Source organism: Ranitomeya imitator, chromosome 5 (assembly GCF_032444005.1).
Source record: "Ranitomeya imitator isolate aRanImi1 chromosome 5, aRanImi1.pri, whole genome shotgun sequence".
Taxonomy (NCBI): domain Eukaryota; kingdom Metazoa; phylum Chordata; class Amphibia; order Anura; family Dendrobatidae; genus Ranitomeya; species Ranitomeya imitator.
The window spans coordinates 634777396-634802872 of record NC_091286.1 but is presented as its reverse complement, the minus strand read 5'-3'; the positions used below and the strand labels follow the sequence as shown (position 1 = coordinate 634802872).

The 25477-nt window shown below is 42.9% G+C and overlaps 1 protein-coding gene across 1 annotated transcript in view; it reads left to right on the top strand.

Annotated features, from left to right (window-relative positions):
- Window positions 1-25477, top strand: part of NBAS (NBAS subunit of NRZ tethering complex) — an 854371-nt gene that overhangs the window by 123203 nt on the left and 705691 nt on the right. Inside the window, exons 15-18 of the mRNA XM_069728113.1 lie at window positions 10800-11057; window positions 11342-11467; window positions 22181-22332; window positions 25129-25266. Of these exons, the coding sequence (XP_069584214.1) occupies window positions 10800-11057; window positions 11342-11467; window positions 22181-22332; window positions 25129-25266 (674 nt within the window). The remainder of the gene's footprint in view (window positions 1-10799; window positions 11058-11341; window positions 11468-22180; window positions 22333-25128; window positions 25267-25477) is intronic.

Here is a 25477-nt window from a genome sequence, read left to right as displayed (position 1 = left end):
AGTGTGACTTGTGATTCAGTGACTTTGGAATCAGGGAGTTTCCAGGGGAGGAATTACTGAATTGCTGTCTTTCTTATTAATACTTTGTATTTATTTATTTTTTTTTTTTTATTATTTAACTTTTTTGTCTGGTGCAATCCCCATTAGGAAATGTGCTCCACTCTTGTTAATGCCATCCAGTGCACATCTTGCCACATGTATGCAATCCTTGAGCAGCCGATCGAGGGTGCATACTGCTGTGCGAGATGTGAGCACGTTGTGCATTTGGAAACCCAGATTCTGACTCTAAATGTGCAGCTGGCAACACTGAGATCCATAGACAATATGGAGGGGAGTCTTCTGCTCACGGAGCAGACGCTCAATGGGACAGATGAGGTGGGGGATGGTAGGATGGAGCTGCAGGACAGTGGAGCAGCAAGCTGGGTGACAGTTAGGAAGCGGGGTAGAGGGAAGAGTGCCAGGGAGGCTAGTCCTGATCTGGCACACCCCAATAAGTTTGCTAAGTTGGCAGATGAGGGGGGTGCCAGTACAGGGGTAGCACTGCTGCAGCCAGGCATGTCCTCTGAAAGCCGGAGGAGTGACTGCTCCAGTAAGGAGGGAAATAGGAGAGCAGGGCAGGCCAGACAGGTGCTGGTAGTGGGCGATTCAATTATTAGGGGAACAGATAGGGCAATCTGTCACAAAGACAGGGATCGTCGAACGGTGTGCTGCCTACCTGGCGCTCGAGTCCGAGACATCACTGATCGGGTGGACAGATTACTGGGAGGGGCTGGTGAGGACCCAGCGGTCATGGTGCACATTGGCACAAATGACAAAGTTAGAGGTAGGTGGAAGGTCCTTAAAGATGATTTCAGGGAATTAGGCTGCAAGCTGAAAGCAAGGACCTCCAACGTGGTATTCTCCGAAATACTGCCTGTACCACGTGCCACGCCAGAGAGGCAGCGGGAGATTAGGGAGGTTAATAAGTGGCTGAAGAATTGGTGTAGGAAGGAGGGGTTTGGGTTCCTGCAGAACTGGGCCGACTTCTCAGTTGGCTACAGGTTCTACGCTAGGGACGGGCTGCACCTCAATGGGGAGGGTGCAGCTGTGCTGGGGGAGAAAATGGCTAGAAGGTTGGAGGATTGTTTAACCCCTTCACGACATGCGCCGTACTAGTACTGCGCATGCCGTGTCACCCCCTTTGATGTGGGCTCCGGCGGTGAGCCCACATCAAAGTCGCGACATGTCAGCTGTTTTGTACAGCTGACATGTGCGCGCAATAGCGGCGGGTGAAATCGCTATTCACCCGCCGCTATTAACCTGTTAAATGCCGCTGTCAAACACAGACAGCGGCATTTAACTACCTCATCCGGCCGGAAATGACGTCATCGCCGACCCCGTCACATGATCGGGGGTCGGCGATGCATCAGGAAGGTAACCATAGAGGTCCTTGAGACCTCTATGATTACTGATGCAGGCCTGCTGTGAGCGCCCCCCTGTGGTCGGCGCTCATAGCACACCTGCATTTCAGCTACATAGCAGCGATCTGATGATCGCTGCTATGTAGCAGAGCCGATCAGGCTATGCCAGCTTCTAGCCTCTCATGGAGGCTATTGAAGCATGGCACAAGTAAAAAAAAAATGTTTTTAAAAATATGAAAAAAATATTTAAAAAAAAGTTTAAATCACCCCCCTTTCGCCCCATCCTAAATAAAACAATAAAAAAAAATCAAACATACACATATTTGGTATCGCCGTGTTCAGAATCGCCCGATCTATCAATTAAAAAAAAGCATTAACCTGATCGCTAAACGGCGTAGCGAGAAAAAAATCCGAAACGCCAGAATTAAGTTTTTTTGGTCGCCGCGACATTGCATTAAAATGCAATAACGGGCGATCAAAAGAATGTATCTGCGCAAAAATGGTATCATTAAAAACATCAGCTCGGCACGCAAAAAATAAGCCATCACCCAACCCCAGATCATGAAAAATGGAGACGCTACGGGTATCGGAAAATGGCACTTTTTTTTTTTTTAAAGCATTGTTTGGAATTTTTTTTCACCACTTGGATAAAAAAATAACCTAGTCATGTTAGGTGTCTATGAACTCGTAATGACCTAGAGAATCATAATGGCAGGTTAGTTTTAGCATTTAGTGAACCTAGCAAAAAAGCCAAACAAAAAACAAGTGTGGGATTGCACTTTTTTTGCAATTTCACCGCACTTGGAATTTTTTCCCCGTTTTCTAGTAAAAGACATGGTAAAACCAATGGTGTCGTTCAAAAGTACAACTTGTTTCGCAAAAAATAAGCCCTCACATGACCATATTGACGGAAAAATAGGGCCGCGACTTGAAGGGGTTAAACTAGGGATTGGGGGGGGGGGGGGAGGGTATTCAATTTATAGGAGGGGAAGATAGTGCAGACAGAGACCTGGGCACAAATAAGGAAGTTGGGGGTGGCGGTGGCATGGGGGGTGGGGTTAGAACAGTTAATAATTTAAGAAAGAATAGAGGTGCAGAGAAATACATAAAATGTATGTATACTAATGGCAGAAGCCTCACCAACAAAATGGACGAATTAGAACTAATGTTGTTGGAGCATAATTATGACATGGTGGGGATATCTGAAACATGGCTGGATGAGAGCCATGACTGGGCTGTTAACTTGCAGGGCTATTGTCTGTTCAGAAATGACCGTACAGATAAGCGAGGGGGAGGTGTGTCTATATGTAAAATCGTCCTTAAAACCCATCCGGCGTGATAATATAGGTGAATTTAATGAAAATGTAGAATCCCTGTGAGTGGAGATAAGGGGAGGGGGAAAAAATAATAAATTACTGATAGGGGTTTGTTATAAATCTCCAAAAATAATGGAAGCAATGGAGAATATCCTCGTAAAGCAAATAGATGAAGCTGCAACTCAAGGAGAAGTCATTATTATGGGGGACTTCAACTACCCTGAAATAGATTGGGGAACAGAAACCTGCAGTTCCAGCAAAGGTAATCGTTTTTTGACAACTATGAGAGACAATTACCTTTCACAGCTGGTTCAGGACCCAACAAGAAGGGGGGCACTGCTAGACCTAATATTAACCAACAGGCCACACCGCATATCAAACATAAGGGTTGGGGGTTACTTGGGAAATAGCGATCACAAAATAATAAGTTTTCATGTATCCTTTAAAAAGATGTGTAATAGAGGGGTTACAAGGACACTAAACTTCAGGAGGGCAAATTTCCAACGGATGAGAGAGGATCTTGGTGCAATTAACTGGGACGATATCCTGAGACACAAAAATACACAAAGAAAATGGGAGACGTTTATTAACATCCTGGATAGGACCTGTGCACAGTATATACCGTATGGGAATAAACATATTAGGAATAGGAGGAAACCAATATGGCTAAATAGAGCTGTAAGGGGCGCAATAAGTGACAAACAGAAAGCATTTAGAGAATTAAAGGAAGTAGGTAGTGATGAGGCATTAAATAAATACAAAGAATTTAATAAATTCTGTAAAAAGCAAATCAAGGCAGCAAAGATTGAGACAGAGAGACTCATTGCCAGAGAGAGTAAAAATAATCCCAAAATATTCTTTAACTACATAAATAGTAAGAAACTAAAAAATGATAGTGTTGGCCCCCTTAAAAATAGTCTGGGTGAAATGGTGGATGAGGATGAGGAAAAAGCCAATATGCTAAATGACTTTTTTTCATCAGTATTTACACAAGAAAATCCCATGGCAGACAATATGACTAGTGACAAAAATTCCCCATTAAATGTCACCTGCTTAACACAGCAGGAAGTACGTCGGCGTCTAAAAATCACTAAAATTGACAAATCTCCGGGCCTGGATGGGATACACCCTCGAGTACTGCAGGAATTAAGTACAGTCATCGATAGACCATTATTTTTAATCTTTAAAGACTCCATGATAACAGGGTCTGTACCACAGGACTGGCGTATAGCAAATGTGGTGCCAATATTCAAAAAGGGGACAAAAACTGAACTCGGAAACTATAGGCCAGTAAGCTTAACCTCTACTGTGGGTAAAATCCTGGAGGGCATTCTAAGGGACGCTATACTGGAGTATCTGAAGAGGAATAACCTCATGACCCAGTATCAGCACGGGTTTACTAGGGACCGTTCATGTCAGACTAATTTGATCAGTTTCTATGAAGAGGTAAGTTCTGGACTGGACCAAAGGAACCCAGTAGATGTAGTGTATATGGACTTTTCAAAAGCTTTTGATACGGTGCCACACAAAAGGTTGATACATAAAATGAGAATAATGGGGATAGGGGAAAATATGTGTAAGTGGGTTGAGAGCTGGCTCAGGGATAGGAAACAAAGGGTGGTTATTAATGGAGCACACTCGGACTGGGTAGCGGTTAGCAGTGGGGTACCACAGGGGTCAGTATTGGGCCCTCTTCTTTTTAACATATTTATTAATGACCTTGTAGGGGGCATTCAGAGTAGAATTTCAATATTTGCAGATGACCCTAAACTCTGCAGGGTAATCAATACAGAGGAGGACAATTTTATATTACAGGATGATTTATGTAAACTAGAAGCTTGGTCTGATAAATGGCAAATGAGCTTTAATGGGGATAAATGTAAGGTCATGCACTTGGGTAGAAGTAATAAGATGTATAATTATGTGCTTAATTCTAAAACTCTGGGCAAAACCGTCAATGAAAAAGACCTGGGTGTATGGGTGGATGACAAACTCATATTCAGTGGCCAGTGTCAGGCAGCTGCTACAAAGGCAAATAAAATAATGGGATGCATTAAAAGAGGCATAGATGCTCATGAGGAGAACATAATTTTACCTCTATACAAGTCACTAGTTCGACCACACTTAGAATACTGTGCACAGTTCTGGTCTCCGGTATATAAGAAAGACATAACTGAACTGGAGCGGGTGCAGAGAAGAGCGACCAAGGTTATTAGAGGACTGGGGGGTCTGCAATACAAAGATAGGTTATTACACTTGGGGCTATTTAGTTTGGAAAAATGAAGACTAAGGGGTGATCTTATGTTAATGTATAAATATATGAGCGGACAGTACAAAGACCTTTCTTCTGATCTTTTTAATCATAGACCTGAAACGGACAAGGGGGCATCCTCTACGTTTGGAGGAAAAAAGGTTTAAGCATAATAACAGACGCGGATTCTTTACAGTAAGAGCAGTGAGACTATGGAACTCTCTGCCGTATGATGTTGTAATGAGTGATTCATTACTTAAATTTAAGAGGGGACTGGATACATTTCTGGAAAAGTATAATGTTACAGGGTATATACACTAGATTCCTTGATAGGGCGTTGATCCAGGGAACTAGTCTGATTGCCGTATGTGGAGTCGGGAAGGAATTTTTTTCCCCAAGGTGGAGCTTACTCTTTGCCACATGGTTTTTTTTTTTGCCTTCCTCTGGATCAACATGTTAGGGCAAGTTAGGTTAGGCTATGGGTTGAACTAGATGGACTTAAAGTCTTCCTTCAACCTTAATAACTATGTAACTATGTAACTATATATATATATGTTTAGTATCGGTCATTCGAAATGTACCATGGCATGAATAAAGTAGATTTCTGAGGACCTCGGAAAAGAGTTGTTGAGGTTCGTCAGGCTGGCAAAACTTACAAAAACCATCTGTAAAGAGTTTGGATTTAGTCAACAGCCAAACTGTTCCAATGTGGGAAATTTCAGACCTTTGTCACCCTTGCCACCAGTGCTTTACCAACAAAGATCACTCCGAGAGCAAGGCATATAATAGTCTATGAGAATACAAAGGAACCCAAGGTAACCTCTAAGCAACTAAAGGCCTCTCACATTAGCTAATGTCCATGAGTCCACCATCAGAAGTAAACTGAACAGTGGTGTGTACGGCATTATTGCCAGGGGAAAGTCATAGATTGCAAGCTTGTGAGCAAGGTCCTCCCTTCTCTTGGTATCTGTTGATTTATGATTATTGTTATTCTGTAAGGTCTTTTATTGTCTGTGCAAGTCCCCTCTTAAATGTAAAGTGCTGCAGAATATGTTGGCGCTATAGAAATAAAATTCATTATTAAAACCACTGCTCTCCAAAAAGAATAATACTGCCTGTCTACAGTTTACTAAAGATTACGTATATGAGCCAGAAGGCTAATGGTTAATGTTACATTGTTTTAAGAACATATGAAACCAAGCATTCAAACCTCATACATGTGTGAAGCACAGTGTTGGTAGTATAATCGTTTGGACCTGTTGCACTGCTAAGGGGCCAGGACAGCTTATGATCCTTGATGGAAGAATTCATTCTCAATTATAATAGTAAATTCTAAAGGGCAATGTCAGGACATCTGTCCATGAGCTGAACCTCAAGAGCATGTAGGACAGGCAGCAAAACAATGGCTAAAACCAAACAAGTTGTTCTACAAAGGAAAGGTAAAAGAAGAAGAAAATTACAATTTTTGATCAAAAAGTCTAAGTCTGGACTTTAATTTTTTTTAAATGTTGTGGAAAGAACTGAAGTGAACAGTTCATGGGAGAAAACCCAACTACATAAGAGTTGAAGCTGTTTTGTTGGGAGGATTGAGTTAGAATTCCTCCAGGACTAATCACCAATTACCAGAAATGTTTAGACTCCGTTATTGCTAGACCTCAGATTGCCTTGCACAGGCGTGTACTACGGAGGACAGAGAATGAACTTCAATCCAATATTGCGGCCAGCATGCAGCCAGCGGGTAAGGAAAGGGTGAATCAAACACGTGAAAACTACACCCATATGACCGAAAACCGTTCCCGCCAAATTCAGGTGACAGGTTCCCTTTAAGGGTAGGGTTAGGGTTAGGGTTGGGGCTAAAGTTAGGGTTAGAGTTGGGATTAGGGTTAGGGTTTGGATTAGGGTTGGTATTGGGGTTAGATTTGGGATTAGGGTTAAGATTAGGGTTGGGATTATGGTTAGGGGTGTATTGGAATTAGGGTTAGGTTTGAGGTTAGGGTTGGGATTAGGGTTAGGGGTGTGTTGGATTTAGGGTTTAGATTAGGGTTATGGTTAGGGTTGAGATTAGGGTTGTTTTGGGCTTAGGGTTGTGATTATCGTTAGGGTTGTGATTGGATTATGGATCGGGTTGGGATTAGGGGTGTGTTGGGGTTAGGGTTGTGATTATGGTTAGGGTTAGTGATTAGGATTATGGATCAGGTTGGGATTAGGGTTAGGGGTGTGTTGGGGTTAGGATTGGAGCTAGAATTGGGGGTTTCCACTGTTTAGGTACATCAGGGGGTCTCCAAACACGACAGCCAATTTTGCGCTCAAAATGTCAAATGGTGCTCCCTCCCTTCTGAGCTCTGCCGTTCACCCAAACAGTGGTTTAACCCCACATATAGGGCATCAGCGTACTCTGGATAAATTGGACAACAACTTTTGGGGTCCAATTTCTCCTGTTACCCTTGTGAAATAAAAACTTGGGGGCCAAAATATCTTTTTTGTGGAAAAAAATTTTTATTTTATTTTCACGACTCTGCATTATAAACTTCTGTGAAGCACTTGGGCATTCAAAGTTCTCACCACACATCTAGATAAGCTCTTTTGGGGGTCTAGTTTCCAAAATGGGGTCGCTTGTGGGGGGTTTCTACTGTTTAGGTACATTAGGAGCTCTGCAAATGCAACATGACGCCCGCAGACCTTCCCATCAAAGTCTGCATTCCAAGCGGCACTCCTTCCCTTCCGAGCCCCGATTGGTGCCCAAACAGTGCCCCCCCCCACATATGGGGCATCGGCATACTCAGGACAAACTGGTCAACAGATTTTGGGGTCCAATGTTTCCTGTATCCCTTGAGAAAATAAAAAATTGCAGGCTAAAAAATCATTTTTGAAGAAAAACAAAAGGATTTTTTATTTTCACGGCTCTACTTTATAAATTTCTGTGAAGCACTTGGGGGTTTAAAGTGCTCACCACACATCTAGATAAGTTCCTTAAGGGGTCTAGTTTCCAAAATGGGGTCAATTGTGGGGGTTTTCTACTGTTTCGGCACACCAGGGGCTCTGCAAACACGACATGGCGTCCGATCTCAATTCCAGCCAATTCTGCATTGAAAAAGTAAAACGGCACTCCTTCTCTTCCAAGCTCTGCGGTGCGCCCTAACATATGGGGTATCGACGTACTCAGGAGAAATTGCACAACAAATTTTGTGGTCTAATTTCTACTGTTACCCTTGTAAAATTAAAAATTTGGGGGTAAAAACATCATTTGCTGGTCAACTTTTAACCCTTATAACTCGCTAACAAAAAATGTTGTTTCCAAAATTGTGCTGATGTAAAGTAGACATGTGGGAAATCTTATTTATTAACTATTTTTTGTGACATATCTCTCTGATTTAAGGGCATAAAAATACAAAGTTTGAAAATTGCAAAATATTAAATATTTTCACCATATTTCCGTTTTTTCATAAATTATCGCAAGTAATATCGAAGAAATGTTACCACTAACATGAAGTACAATATGTCATGAAAAAACATTCTCTGAATCAGCGGGATCTGGTAAAGAGTTCCAGAGTTCTGACCTCATAAAGTGATAGTGGTCAGAATTGTAAAAATTGGCTCGGTCATTAAGTACCAAATTGCCTCTGTCACTAAAGGTACCGTCACACATAACGATTTCTTTAACGATATTGTTGTTTTTTGAGACGTAGCAACGATATCGTTAACGAAATCGTTGTGATAGCGACCAACGATCAAGCCCCTGCTGGGAGATCGTTGGTCGCTGGGAATGATCAGGACCTTTTTTTGGTCGCTGATCACCCGCTATCATCGCTGAATCGGCGTGTGTGACGCCGATCCAGCGATGTGTTCACTGGTAACCAGGGTTTGGGCAGGGCCACGCTTAGTAACCCGATATTTATCCTGGTTACCATTGTAAATGTAAAAAAAAAAGGAAAAACACTACATACTCACATTCCGGTGTGTGTCACATCCCTCGCCGTCAGCTTCCCGCACTGACTGTGAGCGCCGGCCGTAAAGCACAGTGGTGACGTCACCGCTGTGCTGTGCTTTTCGGCCGACCCTCACAGTCGGTGTGGGAAGCTGACGGCGAGGGACGTGACAGACACCGGAATGTGAGTATGTACTGTTTTTTTAAATTTACAATGGTAACTAGGGTAAACATCGAGTTACTAAGCGCGGCCCTGCGCTTAGTAACCCGATGTTTAGCCTGGTTACCCGGGGACTTCGGCATCGTTGGTCGGTGGAGAGAGCGGTCTGTGTGACAGTTCCCCAGCGACCACACAACGACTTACCAATGATCACGGCCAGGTCGTATCGCTGGTCGTGATCGTTGGTAAATCGTTTAGTGTAATGATACCTTAAGGGGTTAAATATTATGCAAATGAAGCTGTAATACTTTGGCTTTGCCCACGTTCTTCTGCATGACTAACTAACAGTTTACTGACTGTGTATAATGTAGTGAGCTGTCAATCAAACAAAGGGAGGCGGTTCTTGGTATGGAACTGAGCCCGGGAAGCAGAGGCCTTGGGGTAGAGCTTTGCCATGCCAAAAGCACTTCAGCTTCGTTTGCATATGAATTAAACCAAGGTGACACAGATTGCATAAATATTGGCATGAATGGCCTATTCCTTCATAAAGCAACATGACCATATAAACTGTTTGTTGTGGTGGTTTTCTGACAGATGTCCTTTTAAAGCTGTAAGATTTATGAAAAATAAATGTGCTCTGTGTGGTCCAGGAGCTCATCCTTGTCCACTACCACCTGCCCCACTCCTTGCTATCCTGTGTGGCTGTAAGACAACTTTCTGCAGCAGGATCCTCTCCCCTCTAGGGCAAAGGGATAAATAAGCTCTTCATCTTTGGCCAATTCCTAGCCACAAAATGGACAGGTCAGCAGGGGATTAACCCTTGTGTTCTCTGCATGATTCCTATTTGACTGTTTGCAGAAGGATCCTGTAGAAAGTTAAATAGTGCGAGTAAGATTCTACAGTGCACGTAGAAACTTGCAGTTGGTGCCTAACTTTTTACGTCGTTTGCTGTAGGCATCTGTAGAGTTTCACTGGCTGCTAACATCTCCGATAAACTGATAGGGAACAGTCTATTAAGGTTTATCTACTAAAGTTTTATTTCTTTCTAACAATGGATGTATGGTACAACCCTTATTATTATTATTATTATTTATTGTTATAGCGCCATTTATTCCATGGTGCTTTACATGTGAGGAGGGGTGTACATAATAAAAACAAGTACAATAATCTTAAACAATACAAGTCATAACTGGTACAGGAGGAGAGAGGACCCTGCCCGCGAGGGCTCACAATCTACAAGGGATGGGAGAGAATACAGTATAACATTAATAATCTTTTCTGTTTGGGTTGTTTGCTAAACATCATTACCCCTATGGCCAGTTTAAAGGTAGTAAATCAAAGTATGCTTTCCTGGTACAGAAGAACAGTGGGACATAGGCAGCTGTTGACTCCATAGAAACAATCTGTGCATTACTGCAGAAGTGTCCAAGAATATTTCCAGAAATGGATACATTTTATAGTTTTTATATTATGTTCTCATTTTATTGTTTTAAGCAAAATTTCTTGAATTGGTATTTTTATGGTGGTTTACAAGGGTTTGTTGCACACAAGATCCTCTGGGGCGTGTCTTTAGGCTGTATTGCATAATTACCCAGTGGTGGACACCATAAGTATTGGCATAGATACCTTTATGTGAATTTAACAGGTCAAATTCAGTGACCGAAATCTAATAATTTACCTGTACACGAGTAGTTTCTTCTCTTGAGTGATCACTTTTTTTTCTTTTTTTTTCTTTTTTAAATTTTAGTGTGAAGTAAAACTTGCTCCTAAAAGGTCACGCTTGGAGAGTAGATCTGGTGAGGAGGACTACGGAGACCAAGACTCTGACTTTGATGATGAGATGTCAGCCAAAGACAGATATTTGTCCTACATAAAGCAAGGACTGTACTTTGCCACGGAGATGGAACGCTTTGCTCCACCTCGCAAACGTCCACGAACCATTACAAAAACATACAGGATTGTTAGTTTGAGGTCTACAACTCCAGAGGAACTTTACCAGAGGAAGGTATGCTGGGCTGGGGGTTCACAAAAGGCAAAACTATTCAAATTGGCCAAAAGAAGTCGGGCTTAATAATTAAAACTGTTAAAAGTGCAGCTCGATGTGACACGTTTCGCCCTCGAGCTGAGCTCTTCATCAGGCGGTAATACTTGAAAATGCAATATATTCGGTGTGAAGCTGGTTATTACACAAACAGATGCACTTCTGTCCTCAGTCTCCAGTAGCTGTGATCGTTTTTTGATATTATAGACGTCATAATTTGATGTTGATAAATGTCATACTTGCTGCAGATCGATAATGAAGAGTACGGAGAAGCTTTATCCTTGGCTCATGCATACGGCCTGGACACTGACCTGGTTTATCAGAGGCAATGGAGAAAGTCAGCTGTCAACGTTGCCACAATTCAGGACTATTTGGTATGTTGTAAATTTACCAGATATCCGACCATCAACACAACCATTAATTAGATGTTTATCTTCCATCATTTTTTCCCCCTTTTCAATTCAATGAAGATTAGCAGCAATAGACTTACTCGGACTCTATGTAATTTATGAATATTAAAGTGTAAGGGTATGTGCACACGATGCAGATTTAGTGCAGAATTGGTGCAGAACTGCAGCAGATTTTTCTGCTGCAGAAACGCTGCAGAACTGCACTGTGATTTACAGTACAATGTAAATCAATGAGAAAAGAAAAAAGCTGTGCACATGGTGCAGAAAAATCTGCGCAGAAACGCTGCAGATTTCAAAGAAGTGCACGTCGCTTCTTTTGTGCAGTTCTGCAGCGTTTCTGCGCAGATTTTTCTGCACCATGTGCACAGCTTTTTTCTTTTCTCATTGATTTACATTGTACTGCACAGAAACTGCACAGAAACTGCATAGAATCTGCACAGAAACTGCATAGAAACTGCACAGAAACTGCACAAAAACTGCACAAAAACTGCGCAGAAACTGCATAGAAACTGCATAGAAACTGCACAGAAACTGCACAGAAACTGCATCAAATCTGCAGATGCAGATTTAGTGCAGAAAATTCTGCACCACATTTCCTACGTGTGCACATAGCCTAAATCGGGCATGCTGTGAGCTGGGCAAAGGTCCCTATGAAGGGAGGGGGAAGAGGTGAGCTGTGACATTATGGACAGACATCTATCTGGGATGGTTTAGTGAATCCTGCATTGAGCCGGAGATTGGACACCATGAACTCTAACATTCCATGATCATCTATTGTGAATGGTGGACACTGACATCTACTGGCTGTGATGATAATGTTACTGCTGAAAAGTCTACTGTACAGAACAGAGCCTGTATGACAATTTCTGATGACACGTTCCCTTTATAAAGGATTTGGTTTAGCAGCATGTTATGCAACTAGGATTTAGCTTTTTCGAATATCTCTGTCAAAAATGTCTTTTTTTGGCATTGGGTAGTAGAATGACTTTTATATTGGCTAAGTGAGGAGTCCATCATCAGCAGGGCTATTGGGTGAGAAGAGATGGCCAAACCCAAACAATAATGTTTGGGGTCCCTACCAATAACCTACTGTTCAGGCACAGACCCAGAACACTGACTTCTCCGTGTTACTGTTTGGTTTCCACACCACGAACAATGGGTGTTTCCCGCACTGTCATCTGCGTGACAGCGTGAGATACACCGGTGGCTCTGATCCGCGGTAAGATTATCACCACTGGTCAGAGCGCTGTGGTTCTATCAGCTGTGACGATGGTAAAAACTTGACCTCCGGTCACAGGTGTCGGCTGATGGGAGTAGTAGTGTCGGTAATGGGAGTGAGCTATCTTGTGACCTCAAGTATGCAATTGGGATACGTGCGGGCCCATGCTGACTAGACATGCACCGCGAGCTTCTAGTTGGACTGTGGCCGGAATTATGCAAATGCCATAGTTGTGGTCATAAAACTGCTTTTTTCAGGCAACAAAAAATCCAAACAGGGCGCAGTGTGTGCGTTCCAAAGACTGCAGTTACCTACTGATTCTAGGCTTTACCCACAAGCCTGGACTTGAAAGAGCTACCATGTAGTACTTGTGAAAATAATCCACTTTATCATATACTTTACCAGATAAATCGACTTATTTCTCCTCCTGGACGGATCATTCATTCTCAATTCAGTGAATACAGATTCTCCCATGACTTAGCTAGGAGGTGACGGTTGGTGCTCATAAAATTCTATGGATGGTGGAGGAGGACAGGGCCGCTAGAGGCAGACACAGACATTCTGCAAGTTCTCCTGGAAGCACAGCTCCACTTCTCCATAGAACTTTATGAGCACCAACTGTCATCTTAGTTCTAAAAGATGTATTCACTGATGAGACTTTACGCATGAATGAAAGCTCAGATCAGGGGGAGATAGAAGCAGATACTGCAAAGTTGTTTTTCAATTTCATGCGTAGTATTGATAGTTGCACAGCGCGCTGGTGGTGACAGGTTCTGGATGACTAGGTGCAGTGTCACCGGCCCCAGAGACTTCTGTATTATCGCAGTGATTACATGCTATTAGTCCGAGGTTTTACCACTCATTCGCCAAATGTAGTTAATTTCTGATAATTGCAGTAGATGAGGGCTTATTCTCTTAATGGCGGACCTTAGCCGCCTACTTACAGCCGGGGTCAGCAGCGCAGTGGGGAACCCTGGTACTATGTAGTGTAACACTCATCCAGAGCAGAGCTGCCCATACACAATTGACGACTCCACAATTTTACCAAAAGGGTCAAAAATGGCCCATAAATCTCTTTAGATCTTAATATTTGAATATTTGGTGGAAATGACCACATAGGGCTCAGTCAAGGAAAATACAGTTTTTATTGCGGACGTTTTTAGCAATGGAAAAATGCATTTATTTGTCTTTTGTTTTTAAAGCTCCAAGTAGCAAACATGGAATCTCATCATTTCATTGTACTGTTGGATTTTTAAAGGGGCTCTCCAGCCTTAGGGTACAAGTTTGTGGCACTCTGTGTGACTGCAGACTTGTGAATCCTCACATTGCACGTACTGCACGTTGTCAGGATTCTTCGGTGATGTCGGCGGGTGCTTGACCACAAATCTGCATATGATGCAGTCACATGCCAACTAGACTTGTCCAGCCTCGCTCTGAACACGTCTAGTCGGAATGTGGCCTGGTGAATGCTAATCGCATACTTGTGGTCATATGACCGCAGCTCCTCATATCGTGCAGTGCAGGAGCTATGAGGATTCACAAGTCTGCAGTCTCATAGAGTAGCCCAAGTCCAGACAACCCCTTTAATAATTGCACGGCCATTAACAATCAACCGACTTTTAGCTTCAGTCCTTTTGAAAACCAGCTGTGTGTTGGTGAGAGAGAGACAACAAACCAACCATGGCTGCTGGTTTTCGGCACAAGGTTAGAGGAGGCTGGGTTCTTATAAAGCTGGGAAATTTACATCCCCTAACAATGATCGAGAACCAGACCCCTAACAGGGTAATTAAGGTCTCAAACCTCGGTGACGCTACCTGAGCACACAAATCTCCAAGGGTGCACAAACTTACGTATCGGCCCAGTTTCCTTTTTGTAAATTTTAATATGTAAAGACTTAGGCTATATGCACACGTTCAGGATTTCTCGCAGAAAATTCCTGAGAATTCCGGACATTTTCTGCAAGAAATCCGCAAGAAAACCGCATGCGTTTTTGCCGCGGTTTTGACGCGTTTTTGCCGCGGTTTTTTCTGGACACTTCCCAATGCATTTTGGAGTGGGAAATCCACAAAAAAAAAACGGAAAATTAATGAACATGCTGCGGTTTTTACCGCGATGCGTTTTTTTCGCGGAAAAAAACGCATCGTGTGCACAAAACATGCAGAATTCATTCTAAATGATGGGATGCTTATTGTATGCGTTTTTTTTTTGTGGTTTTATAGCGTTTTTATCGGGAAAAACCGCGAAAAAAACGCAACGTGTGCACACAGCCTAAAAGGAAATGCGTCATATGTTACTTTAGACCTTTTAGAGATCATTTCAACTTGTTGGTCGCAATAACAGTAATTTTGACCAGGGGCGCCCAAACTTTTACATGCCACTGTAAGTCCATGCAGTTGCCAAAACTGTTTTTTAAAAAAGGATTTTTCTGAATTCCTTTGCGCTGATTTATGACTACAGACCACATCAAAGTTGCGCCAAACTTTGATGTGGTTATAAATTAGCCTTGAATAGCTTAGAAGAAGCAAAAAAAAAGTTAAGAAAGGTCCCCAAACGGTTAATTGAAATCTAGAAAAATTTTGTCAAAGTTTTTTTTTCTTCTTTTTTTTTTTGAAGAGCACAACTCCCTTAAACAATTGCTGTTCTGCAATATCTGGGGACGGTCACTTCACCATGCAATTCAGATCCATTGACATCTTAAGGTACCGTCACACATAACCATTTCGTTAACGATATCGTTGCTTTTTGTGACGTAGCAACGATATCGTTGACGAAATCGTTATGAGTGACAGCGACCAACGATCAGGCCCCTGCTGGGAGATCGTTGGTCGCTCGGAATGATCAGGACCTTTATTTGGTCGCTGATCACCCGCTGTAATCGTTGGATCGGCGTGTGTGACGCCGATCCAGCGATGTGTTCACTGGTAACCAGGGTAAACATCGGGTTACTAAGCGCAGGGCCGCGCTTAGTAACCCGATGTTTACCCTGGTTACCATTGTAAATGTAAAAAAAAAAAAAAACACTACATATTTACATTCCGGTGTCTGTCGTGTCCCCCGGCGTCAGCTTCCCTGCACTGTGTCAGCGCCGGCTGGCCGTAAAGCAGGGCACAGCGGTGACGTCACCGCTCTGCTTTACTGCTGGCGCTTACACAGTGCAGGGAAGCTGACGCCGGGGGACGCGACAGACACCGGAATGTAAGTATGTAGTGTTTTTTATTTTTTTTAACATTTACAATGGTAACCAGGGTAAACATCGGGTTACTTAGCGCGGCCCTGAGCTTAGTAACCCGATGTTTACCCTGGTTACCCGGGGACTTCGGCATCGTTGGTCGCTGGAGAGAGCTGTCTGTGTGACAGCTCTCCAGCGACCACACAACGTCTTACCAAAGGTCACGGCCAGGTCGTATCGCTGGTCGTGATCGTTGGTAAATCGTTTAGTGTAACGGTACCTTTACTCCCACCAGAGCTGACTGCCAATCAGTTGGGGTAGCTGTTGTTGAATCCCAACAATCAGATATTGTTGAACTGTCCTACAGATTAGTAATCAGTATGGGGTATCTCGAAAACCCTCTTTAATTTTCCTTGCAACTTTAGCTGGGGTACATTGACACATTCGGATTTTATGCTGCATGATTTTATGTTGCGGATTTTATGTTGCGGATTTTCCTGACTTGGAGTGTTGCTAAAATCCATGTGTTACATGTGGTTTTGTTGATGACTTGTCATGTAATAATCTGCACTGAACGGAATAAATTGATACCAATAGAGGGCAACTCCTTTTTTGCGATTACTGAAATCAGTTGCATATTTTTTTTGCATAGAAAACCTAGACCGAAAATCCACAGCGTAGCTCACACTTGTAAATGTATTTTTTAGAAATGTGTAAAAAAAATAAAAGAAAAAATAAAAAGAAAGAAAAATATGAATTTGCATTGTTTGTGCATACAAGATGCGTTGTCACACTATTGCTGGCGTTCTCATCACCGAGCGGTAATTATGACAATTACTGACTGTTTCCTTTGGATAATCGGCTCCTGGATACAACCCCTCATTATTTTGTTCCTCCCTTTTGTATGTTCTTATTGTTCAGAGTCGAACAACATCCAGGTAATTGTTTTTTATGCATTTTTTTTTTCTCAGCAGGTTTGACGTTGTGCAAAATTAATTTCAGCAAATGCATTCATTTCCCCTCTTATGATTTGTATTTCTTCCCTTTTTTATTACAGGCTAATGATGGGAGAATAATTAGCTTATACAAATCATCCAGGAAGAAATAATAGGTTTACAAATTCTCCGGAGAATAGATTAGTGGTTAAGTATTGGCCCCGGCAGCATTTTGGAGCGGCGGAGAGTGAGGCGCGTTTTTCCTAGTGTAATAATTATTGTTTTATTGTCATATTTTACATTCGTCTAATGAATAGGACACTGCCCATAAATCTGCGCTTATCGGGGAGGATAAAGCCGTACAGTGGGGTGTCCCCCCAATACTACTGGGATGTGGCCCTCCACCAGCTCCAGCTATCCCATAGACAGAAAATGGAGCCACAAGGCACATGTATGGCTATCGATTGGGGCTCTACAGGATCCTGTGTTATCTACAGTATATAGAGGTGTTATCAGTCATTGTACAGGAGGAGGAGGTGAGCTGTGACATCACCTATTGTGAATGGTGGATCCTGTGTTATCTACTGTATATAGAGGTGTTATCAGTCATTGTACAGGAGGAGGAGGTGAGCTGTGACATCACCTATAGTGAATGATGGATCCTGTGTTATCTACTGTATATAGAGGTTTTATCAGTCATTGTACAGGAGGAGGAGGTGAGCTGTGACATCACATATTGTGAATGGTGGATCCTGTGTTATCTACTGTATATAGAGGTGTTATCAGTCATTGTACAGGCGGAGTAGGTGAGCTGTGATATTGCCTATCGTGAATGGTGGATCCTGTGTTATCTACTGTATATAGAGGTGTTATCAGTCATTGTACAGGCGGAGTAGGTGAGCTGTGATATTGCCTATCGTGAATGGTGGATCCTGTGTTATCTACTGTATATAGAGGTGTATCAGAAGATTGGTCTGAAAGATAAATTCAGACCCTGGTTTATATCTGATACGAGTCACATAATATTTTATACTATTAAATGTATGTTAATTGTTTAGTAACATGGCAGTTCACCTATTACTTATATCATATATTAATATTAATGTTTTCTAAACATTGCACATAAAATAAAGGATAACACAAAACACATTAGCACAGTCACTTTAGTATTATAGTTTATCCATTAGGGGTAATAAGATTATTATCTCCATATGTGGTTACATAGTCTATTTAAAATACATCAGGGGCATGTAGGGTTAAAATAATGAGTCCGCCAGGCCATCTATACCACAGTGGCTGAGCGCTTCCCGAGTCTTCCGGTTTGTGGATCTCCTTGGCAACGCGTCTAAGCGCTGCGGACTCCGCCCTCTCTATGGCGCGTCAGAGGGAGGAGTGGACCTGCCGTGTGGGACGCCGAGCTGAAGAGACTTCACATCCGGAACAGCACAACGGAAGCGCCATCATCATGCCGCTGTGGCTAATGAGCTGGGGTGTAAATATTAAGCGCACAAGGGTCACCAGTCTTTATACGATAACCCCCCAGGAAGAAGCAAGTCGCGAAACGCGCGTCGGGGATCAGCTGCACGCACAGGTCATGTATTGTTTGGCACCTTAAGCCCTCTGTTTTACTAGTCACGCCATGTATGTATGCCTGTACTTGCTCCTTATTATATCTTGCACTTAAGCACTTTTTACCGCTGTGAGCCTATAAAGCACGTATGCTCTAGATGCCTTGCATGTCAGTAGAAAACACTTATAGGAGCACTAAGCACTTTGGCAGACTTAGGCAGGACAATGCTACATTAGGTATATATGCCTTAATGAATATTTGATCTACATATGATGAACCTTTAATTATATCTACCCACCTATGTATTTTCAATAAGTTACTATACCCATCTAGATTAACTATTTATGAAGCACTTGGCTTGTGTACTTATATTTAAGCATGATGGCTATTTATGGAATTTTGTAGCATTTTGTGCACTTTATTGTTCTTATTCTTGTTTGATATAATAGTGGGAGATTTATTTACTATACAGTGTTTTTTTGTGTGTATACTGAACATCAACTTATATTGTAAAGGTGCTATTTTCTGATGCATGCCAGTGTTGGCAGTTTCTTTGTCTGTGTTCCTTCTTATATGTATGTTAATGTTATGTAATATTGGAATAAAATTTGATTGATTTTACATTGGGCGTTTTACTTCCTTATGAGTTCTTTTGGGTTATATGTATATAGAGGTGTTATCAGTCATTGTACAGGAGTAGGTGAGCTGTGACATCCCCTATTGTGAATGATGGATCCTGTGTTATCTACTGTATATAGAGGTGTTATCAGTCATTGTACAGGAGGAGGTGAGCTGTGACATCCCCTATTGTGAATGGTGGATCCTGTGCTATCTACTGTATATAGAGGTGTTATCAGTCATTGTACAGGCGGAGTAGGTGAGCTGTGATATTGCCAAATGTGAATGGTGGATCCTGTGTTATCTTCTGTATGTAGAGGTGTTATCAGTAATTGTACAGGAGGAGGAGGTGAGCTGTGACATCACCTATTGTGAATGGTGGATCCTGTGTTATCTATTGTATATAGAGATGTTATCAGTTATTGTACAGGAGGGGGAGGTGAGCTGTGACATCCCCTATTGTGAATGGTGGATCCTGTGTTATCTACTGTATATAGAGGTGTTATCAGTTATTGTACAGGAGGTGGTGAGCTGTGACATCCCCTATTGTGAATGGTGGATCCTGTGTTATCTCCTGTATATAGAGATATCAGTGATTGTTCAGGAGGAGGAGGTGAGCTGTGACATCCCATATTGTCAATGGTGGATCCTGTGTTATCTACTGTATATAGAGGTGTTATCAGTCATTGTACAGGCGGAGTAGGTGAGCTGTGATATTGCCTATTGTGAATGGTGGATCCTGTGTTATCTACTATATACAGAGGTGTTATCAGTCATTGTAGAGGAGGAGGAGGTGAGCTGTGACATCCGCTATTGTGAATGGTGGATCCTGTGTTATCTACTGTGTATATATACAACACATCCCAAAGTTCAGCTTTGCTTCCACTTTGAAACTATAAACAATACAAGATGTTAAGCCACCGATGAAGACCTAAAACATGAAACCATAAAAAGGGCAATTTGATCACATTATTTAGGTGGAAAGGTTTTTTTTTTTGTTTATATTGCTTGCCCTGCCACATAGTATATTGCCCAGCCACGTAGTATATTGCCCAGCCACGTAGTATATTGCCCAGCCACATAGTATATTGCCCAGCGACGTAGTATATAGCCCAGCGACGTAGTATATAGCCCAGTGACGTAGTATATAGCCCAGTGACGTAGTATATAGCCCAGTGACGTAGTATATAGCCCAGTGACGTAGTATATAGCCCAGTGACGTAGTATATAGCCCAGCCACGTAGTATATTGCCCAGCCACGTAGTATATTGCCCAGCCACGTAGTATATTGCCCAGCCACGTAGTATATTGCCCAGCCACGTAGTATATTGCCCAGCCACGTAGTATATTGCCCAGCCACGTAGTATATTGCCCAGCCACGTAGTATATTGCCCAGTCACGTAGTATATTGCCCAGTCACGTAGTATATTGGCCAGCACAGATCCACGTAGTATAGAGACTTAAAAATAAAAATAAAAATATACTCACCTATAGCCCGTTGAAGTCCTGCTATACTCCCCCTCCGCCGCCTTTCCCGCTCCTCGCGACGCTCCCAGGACCGCTCCATTGCAAGCTGCAGCTTGCAGTCCCAGGACTGGTGTGAGCAGGACCTATGATGACGTCGCGGTGACATGACCGTGACGTCACGGCAGGTCCTTGTCGCACACCAGCCCTGGGACCGGAAGCTGCCGCTTGCAATGGAGCGGTCCCGAGATCGTGGCGAGGAGCGAGAAAGGCGGCGGAGGGGGAGTATAGCAGGTTTATTGTTTTTTTTATTATTTTTAACATGACCTATTTTTACTATTGATGCTGCATAGGCAGCATCAATAGTAAATAGCTGGGGACACACAGGGTTAATAGCAGCGGTAACGGAGTGTGTTACACCGCGGGCCGTACCGCTGCCATTAACCCTGTGTGAGTGGAGGGGATTACGGAGCGGGCGCCGGGCAGTGAGTGCAGGGGAGTAGGGGAGGGACTAATCGGACTGTGGCCGTCGCTGATTGGTCGCAGCAGCCATGACAGGCAGCTGCCGAGACCAATCAGCGAATGAATAACTGTGACAGACAGACAGACGGAAGTGACCCTTAGACAATTATGTATATAGATTATGAAGAATTCAGTTAAACTGCTCTCGGAGTGGTGAGAAGCAGAAGGATATTAGAACAAAAATGCAACAATACCGAGACAGTATGGTTTATACTTTGGAAAATCATAAAAATAAATGGGATTCACATTCTACTGTTCCTTTGTTTTTTTTTTTGTTTTTTTTTTTTGTTTTTTTCCTCCAGGATCCAATGAGTAACGTTTCTCCTTGTGGAGACTGACTTGCCAATGTGAGGAGACTGTTTAGCCTTGCAGTGGGCCTCTGAGAAATTAAATATGCAAATTGCCTCTTCAGAGATTGACACTACATGGCACTACAGCTCTAGTCCTCTACCTCTCAGAACAGGCAATTTGCATAATTAATTTTCCAGAGAAGCATTGCAAGGGTTAAAAGTCTCTTCACACTGGGATGCCAGGCTCGGCATGTCACTCTCCACAAGGAGAAACATTATCCCTTGAAACCTTGCCAGACGCCTCTCACCCAGCCAAACCACATCTCACATTTGGCACTGATGAGGGGCAGCACCCCGAAACAGTGTCTGCAAATTGGGATTTCTGTTTGGTTTTTATCCTAAGTCATGTGACGAAGTCTCGTTAAAAGGTCGATATTGACTTCTAGGATTGCTACTTCCGATAGAGGCAATTTGCATATTTGTGTTTTTTTTACCTAAATTGCTGCAAAAACTGAAAGCTGTGTTTTTTGCAGTTTCTCGTTGCTTTGTGTGTGAAAACAAAATGCTGCAAAACCACTGAAAAGTGACGACAATAAGGAAAAACAAACAAGCGTCTGCATGAGATCTCTGAAAGCTTCTAGCGTTTCTGCTATTGTTACACGCAGCTTTTAAATTGTATTAAAAAAAATGCAACATGTGAACATGGCCTAAGCAAGACATATTTTATTAAGAATGATATTAATTCATAAACGTTTCTACTCTGGAAACCCATTTTATAGAAGAGAATGATATTCAGTTCCGGTATTACAATATCCATAATCATATCATGGAGCAATTACATCCTAGCTCAAATTTTAATACTTAATTTTTTATATTTTTTTTTACTCCAGAGCAAAATTAAGAAGCGATCTTGGGTCCTGCATGAATGTCTGGAGAGGGTCCCCGAGAACGTGGATGCCGCCAAGGAATTGCTGATGTTCGGCTTAAAGGGGACAGATCTGGAGGCTCTGGTGGCCATTGGCAGTGGGGAGGATGGAGGAAGGTGCGTTGTGCCACAAGCAGGGATGGGGAGTCAGTAAGGCTACGTTCACATTAGCGTTGCGTCGGGGGCAGCCGCGGCGACGCATGCGTCATGCGCCCCTATATTTAACATGGGGGGGCGCATGGACATGTGTTGCTCTTGCGTTTTGTGACGCATGCGTTTTGTGACGCATGCGTCACTGTGGCGGAACTGTCAGGGCGCAGAGGACGCAGCATGATGCAGTTTTTTTCTGCGCCAAAAATCATGCAAAAGTGAACGCATGCGTCACAAAAAGCTGCGTTGTGCATGCGTTTTTGCATGCGTTGTGCGTTGCGTCGCCGACGCTGCCCCGCACAACGCTAATGTGAACGTAGCCTAAGCCAAACCTCCGACTCCGATTCCGCAGTTTCCATGACACCGACTACACCAAAATGGGCTTCGACTCCACCACTCCGACTAAGACTACACAGCTTTGACAGGGCTTTAGATTCTGTAAGCCAAACCTTCGGCTCCTCAATTTCCATGACTCTGACTCCACCAAAATGGTCTCCAACTCCACAGCCCTGGTCAAAAGCCATGTATGAACACTTGGGTAATTTACCATCTTTCCTGAGCCGCATGCCAAGCTCTTGTAAGAAATTTCCGGAGAGACACGGGACCACTAGTGTCTCTCCCCCCCTCCCCCATTTTCATGTTCCTACGCCAATGTCGGCGGTTCACTCGTGAGTCCTACCTTCTGATTAATGATCTGAAGCCCAAGACTGCGCAGTGAAGTGCCTGATTCCTTAACATGTTAATGCGCGCGTAAATTCATTTACCAGTCTTCACTCTCGCCCATCCTAATTATCCCTTTCCTATCTGATGGTTATGGTAATTAGCATACTTCACTAAAATGTTGTGTGATAATATGCCGTCTCTGGAGCGCTTTGATTCGGAGCAATGTATTATCATTACGGTGGGCACTCTCCCAACATCATCCGAGCAGCTCCGCCGCTCCCCTGCTGCTTTTTGATATCCACTTAATGTGTGGGTTTTAATGCATAATATATACAGCTGCTTCTTAGTGGAAATAGCCTGTGTCTAAGTGGAGAAGCCAACTGCTATGTCTCCACCAGGCGGTCGGCTCAGAATTTCATGTTTTATAGGTTTCGGGTTGAAATGGCGCCCTTTTTTACAAATTACGCCCTGTATTTCCATTTATTTATTACCTAGATACAGTATTTGTTTTTTGTTTTTTCATTACTTTCTACTTTGTGGAGTTTCCAGCAGCGTAAATGTTTTTGACTGGTAAAAAAAGTTATAATAAAGTAATACTTCCCCTTACCGATCCAAGCAGCTGCCGGTCCGGTGGTTTCTACGTCCTTTTCCTGTCTCGTCACACTCCAAATGCTCACTTAGCTAATCCCTGGCCTCAGCGGTAACCCATCTCAGCATTTCCTGCCACTTCCGCTCTGTTGACTTGGGACCAGTAAGGAGAGACTATTGGTGACCAGTTAAGTGTCAGGACAGGGGCTGAAGAAAAGAAATAAGTGGTATTTGCCGCTAGCACATTATTTTGTGTTGATTTTTATTCCAAGATCTCAAGGGATTATAGATTGTAGAGACACAGACTGGGCTACAGCTGTTTCGCATCTACGCTTCATCTGGCCCACCATATGAAGCCAGATGAAGCCTAATTAGAGGCGAAACGGCCGTAGCACAATCTGTATGTTTTCACTCAACATTCCCTTGTAATATTGGAATAAAAAAAAACACAAACTAATGTGCTAGTGCCACTTAATTTTCTTCTCTCTTTTAACCAACATCTTGGTATATACTTGAAGCAGAGATAAGCTGATGATCTTTTTGAAATGGTTATCAATGAAGGCGACAATTATTACTTTTATATATTTTTCCGCAGTATGCGTTTTTTTTAAATTAGGCTTTATCCCTTTTAAAGGGGATTGTTCAACTTCCTGAATATTTTTATGAACACAGTATTGCCTAAAATGCAGAATTAGTTCCCGACTTACCAATCCTTCGCCTCTCACTCATGTGGGGGATGCTTCTGTCTGTTCTACCAGCTCCAATGATGGCTTTTCATATAACCGCAGGGGATCACTAGATGCTGTTCTGATCCCGGTAGAGTCAGCAGCTTACCATTACAGTCAGTGATTGGCTGCAGTGGTCACTTGATAACAAGTTACATCATTGCTGGAGCCTGGTAAACGGGGACCAGTGGTGGACGAGAGAAGTGTTAGCTTGGGATTGGTAAAGTGAGAAAAGTGGTCTTTAACCTGTGGTGCCGCCATCTGTTAGAAAACTATAACTCCCAGCACAAAAGAGCAGTCATTGGCAGTCCGGGCATGTTCACAACAGAGCCACAAGGTTGGAGGACATTGCTTTAGACCATTGTAACCTGTTTGGGGTAAAAAAGGGGACAGAGTTTCAATTTAAAGGGAACATATTTCACTTATCAATTGGGTGTGTTTCAGCACCCTATAAAACAGCTCTGATAACGTCCCCAGTCTGTAAGGACCCAAACGACTGACAAGGATTGGGATTTTTCCGAGTTGTCCTACTCATGCACTCATATGTTTTTCGGAAGAACAACATAGAGACTGCACAAAGTGCATCTCCTGGAAATCCTGGTGCTTTTCGGAAGCACAGAGACGTCTCGTGACCACAGACTGTTATCCACAACCCATCTGATTTAGGGGAGAGGGTTTTCTAGGAGTTTTCTAGAGAAGGAGATTAGAAATAATGTAGGGTATGAGTCGTGTATCGTTCTGTGTCTGATAGGACCCGCTTGATTCCCATCTCTTATCTGTCGGGCAGGTTTATATTACCAGGAGATGTAGACATTGATGATGTCCCCTATGAAGATTTCGTGACTCCAGAAGAGGAGGCAGAAAGCCGAAAAGAGAGAGAAAGCCAGAGGCGCAAAGAACTCCTGAAGAGGGTGGACCTGGACAGGTGAGCGGACTTTATTATTTCACCTGCCGATAATGCGGCTGTGAAGCCTAATGTCCATGATGACCTAGAAACATGAACAATATGGTATCTGGTAAAATGCTTGTTTAGATAGGCTACTCGTGAGGCTAGCTAAACAACCAGATAGTCATGGGATGTTTATTTATGAGGAATCTGAATGGTTGGCTCAAATCTTGTAAAGATTTTGGGTGAA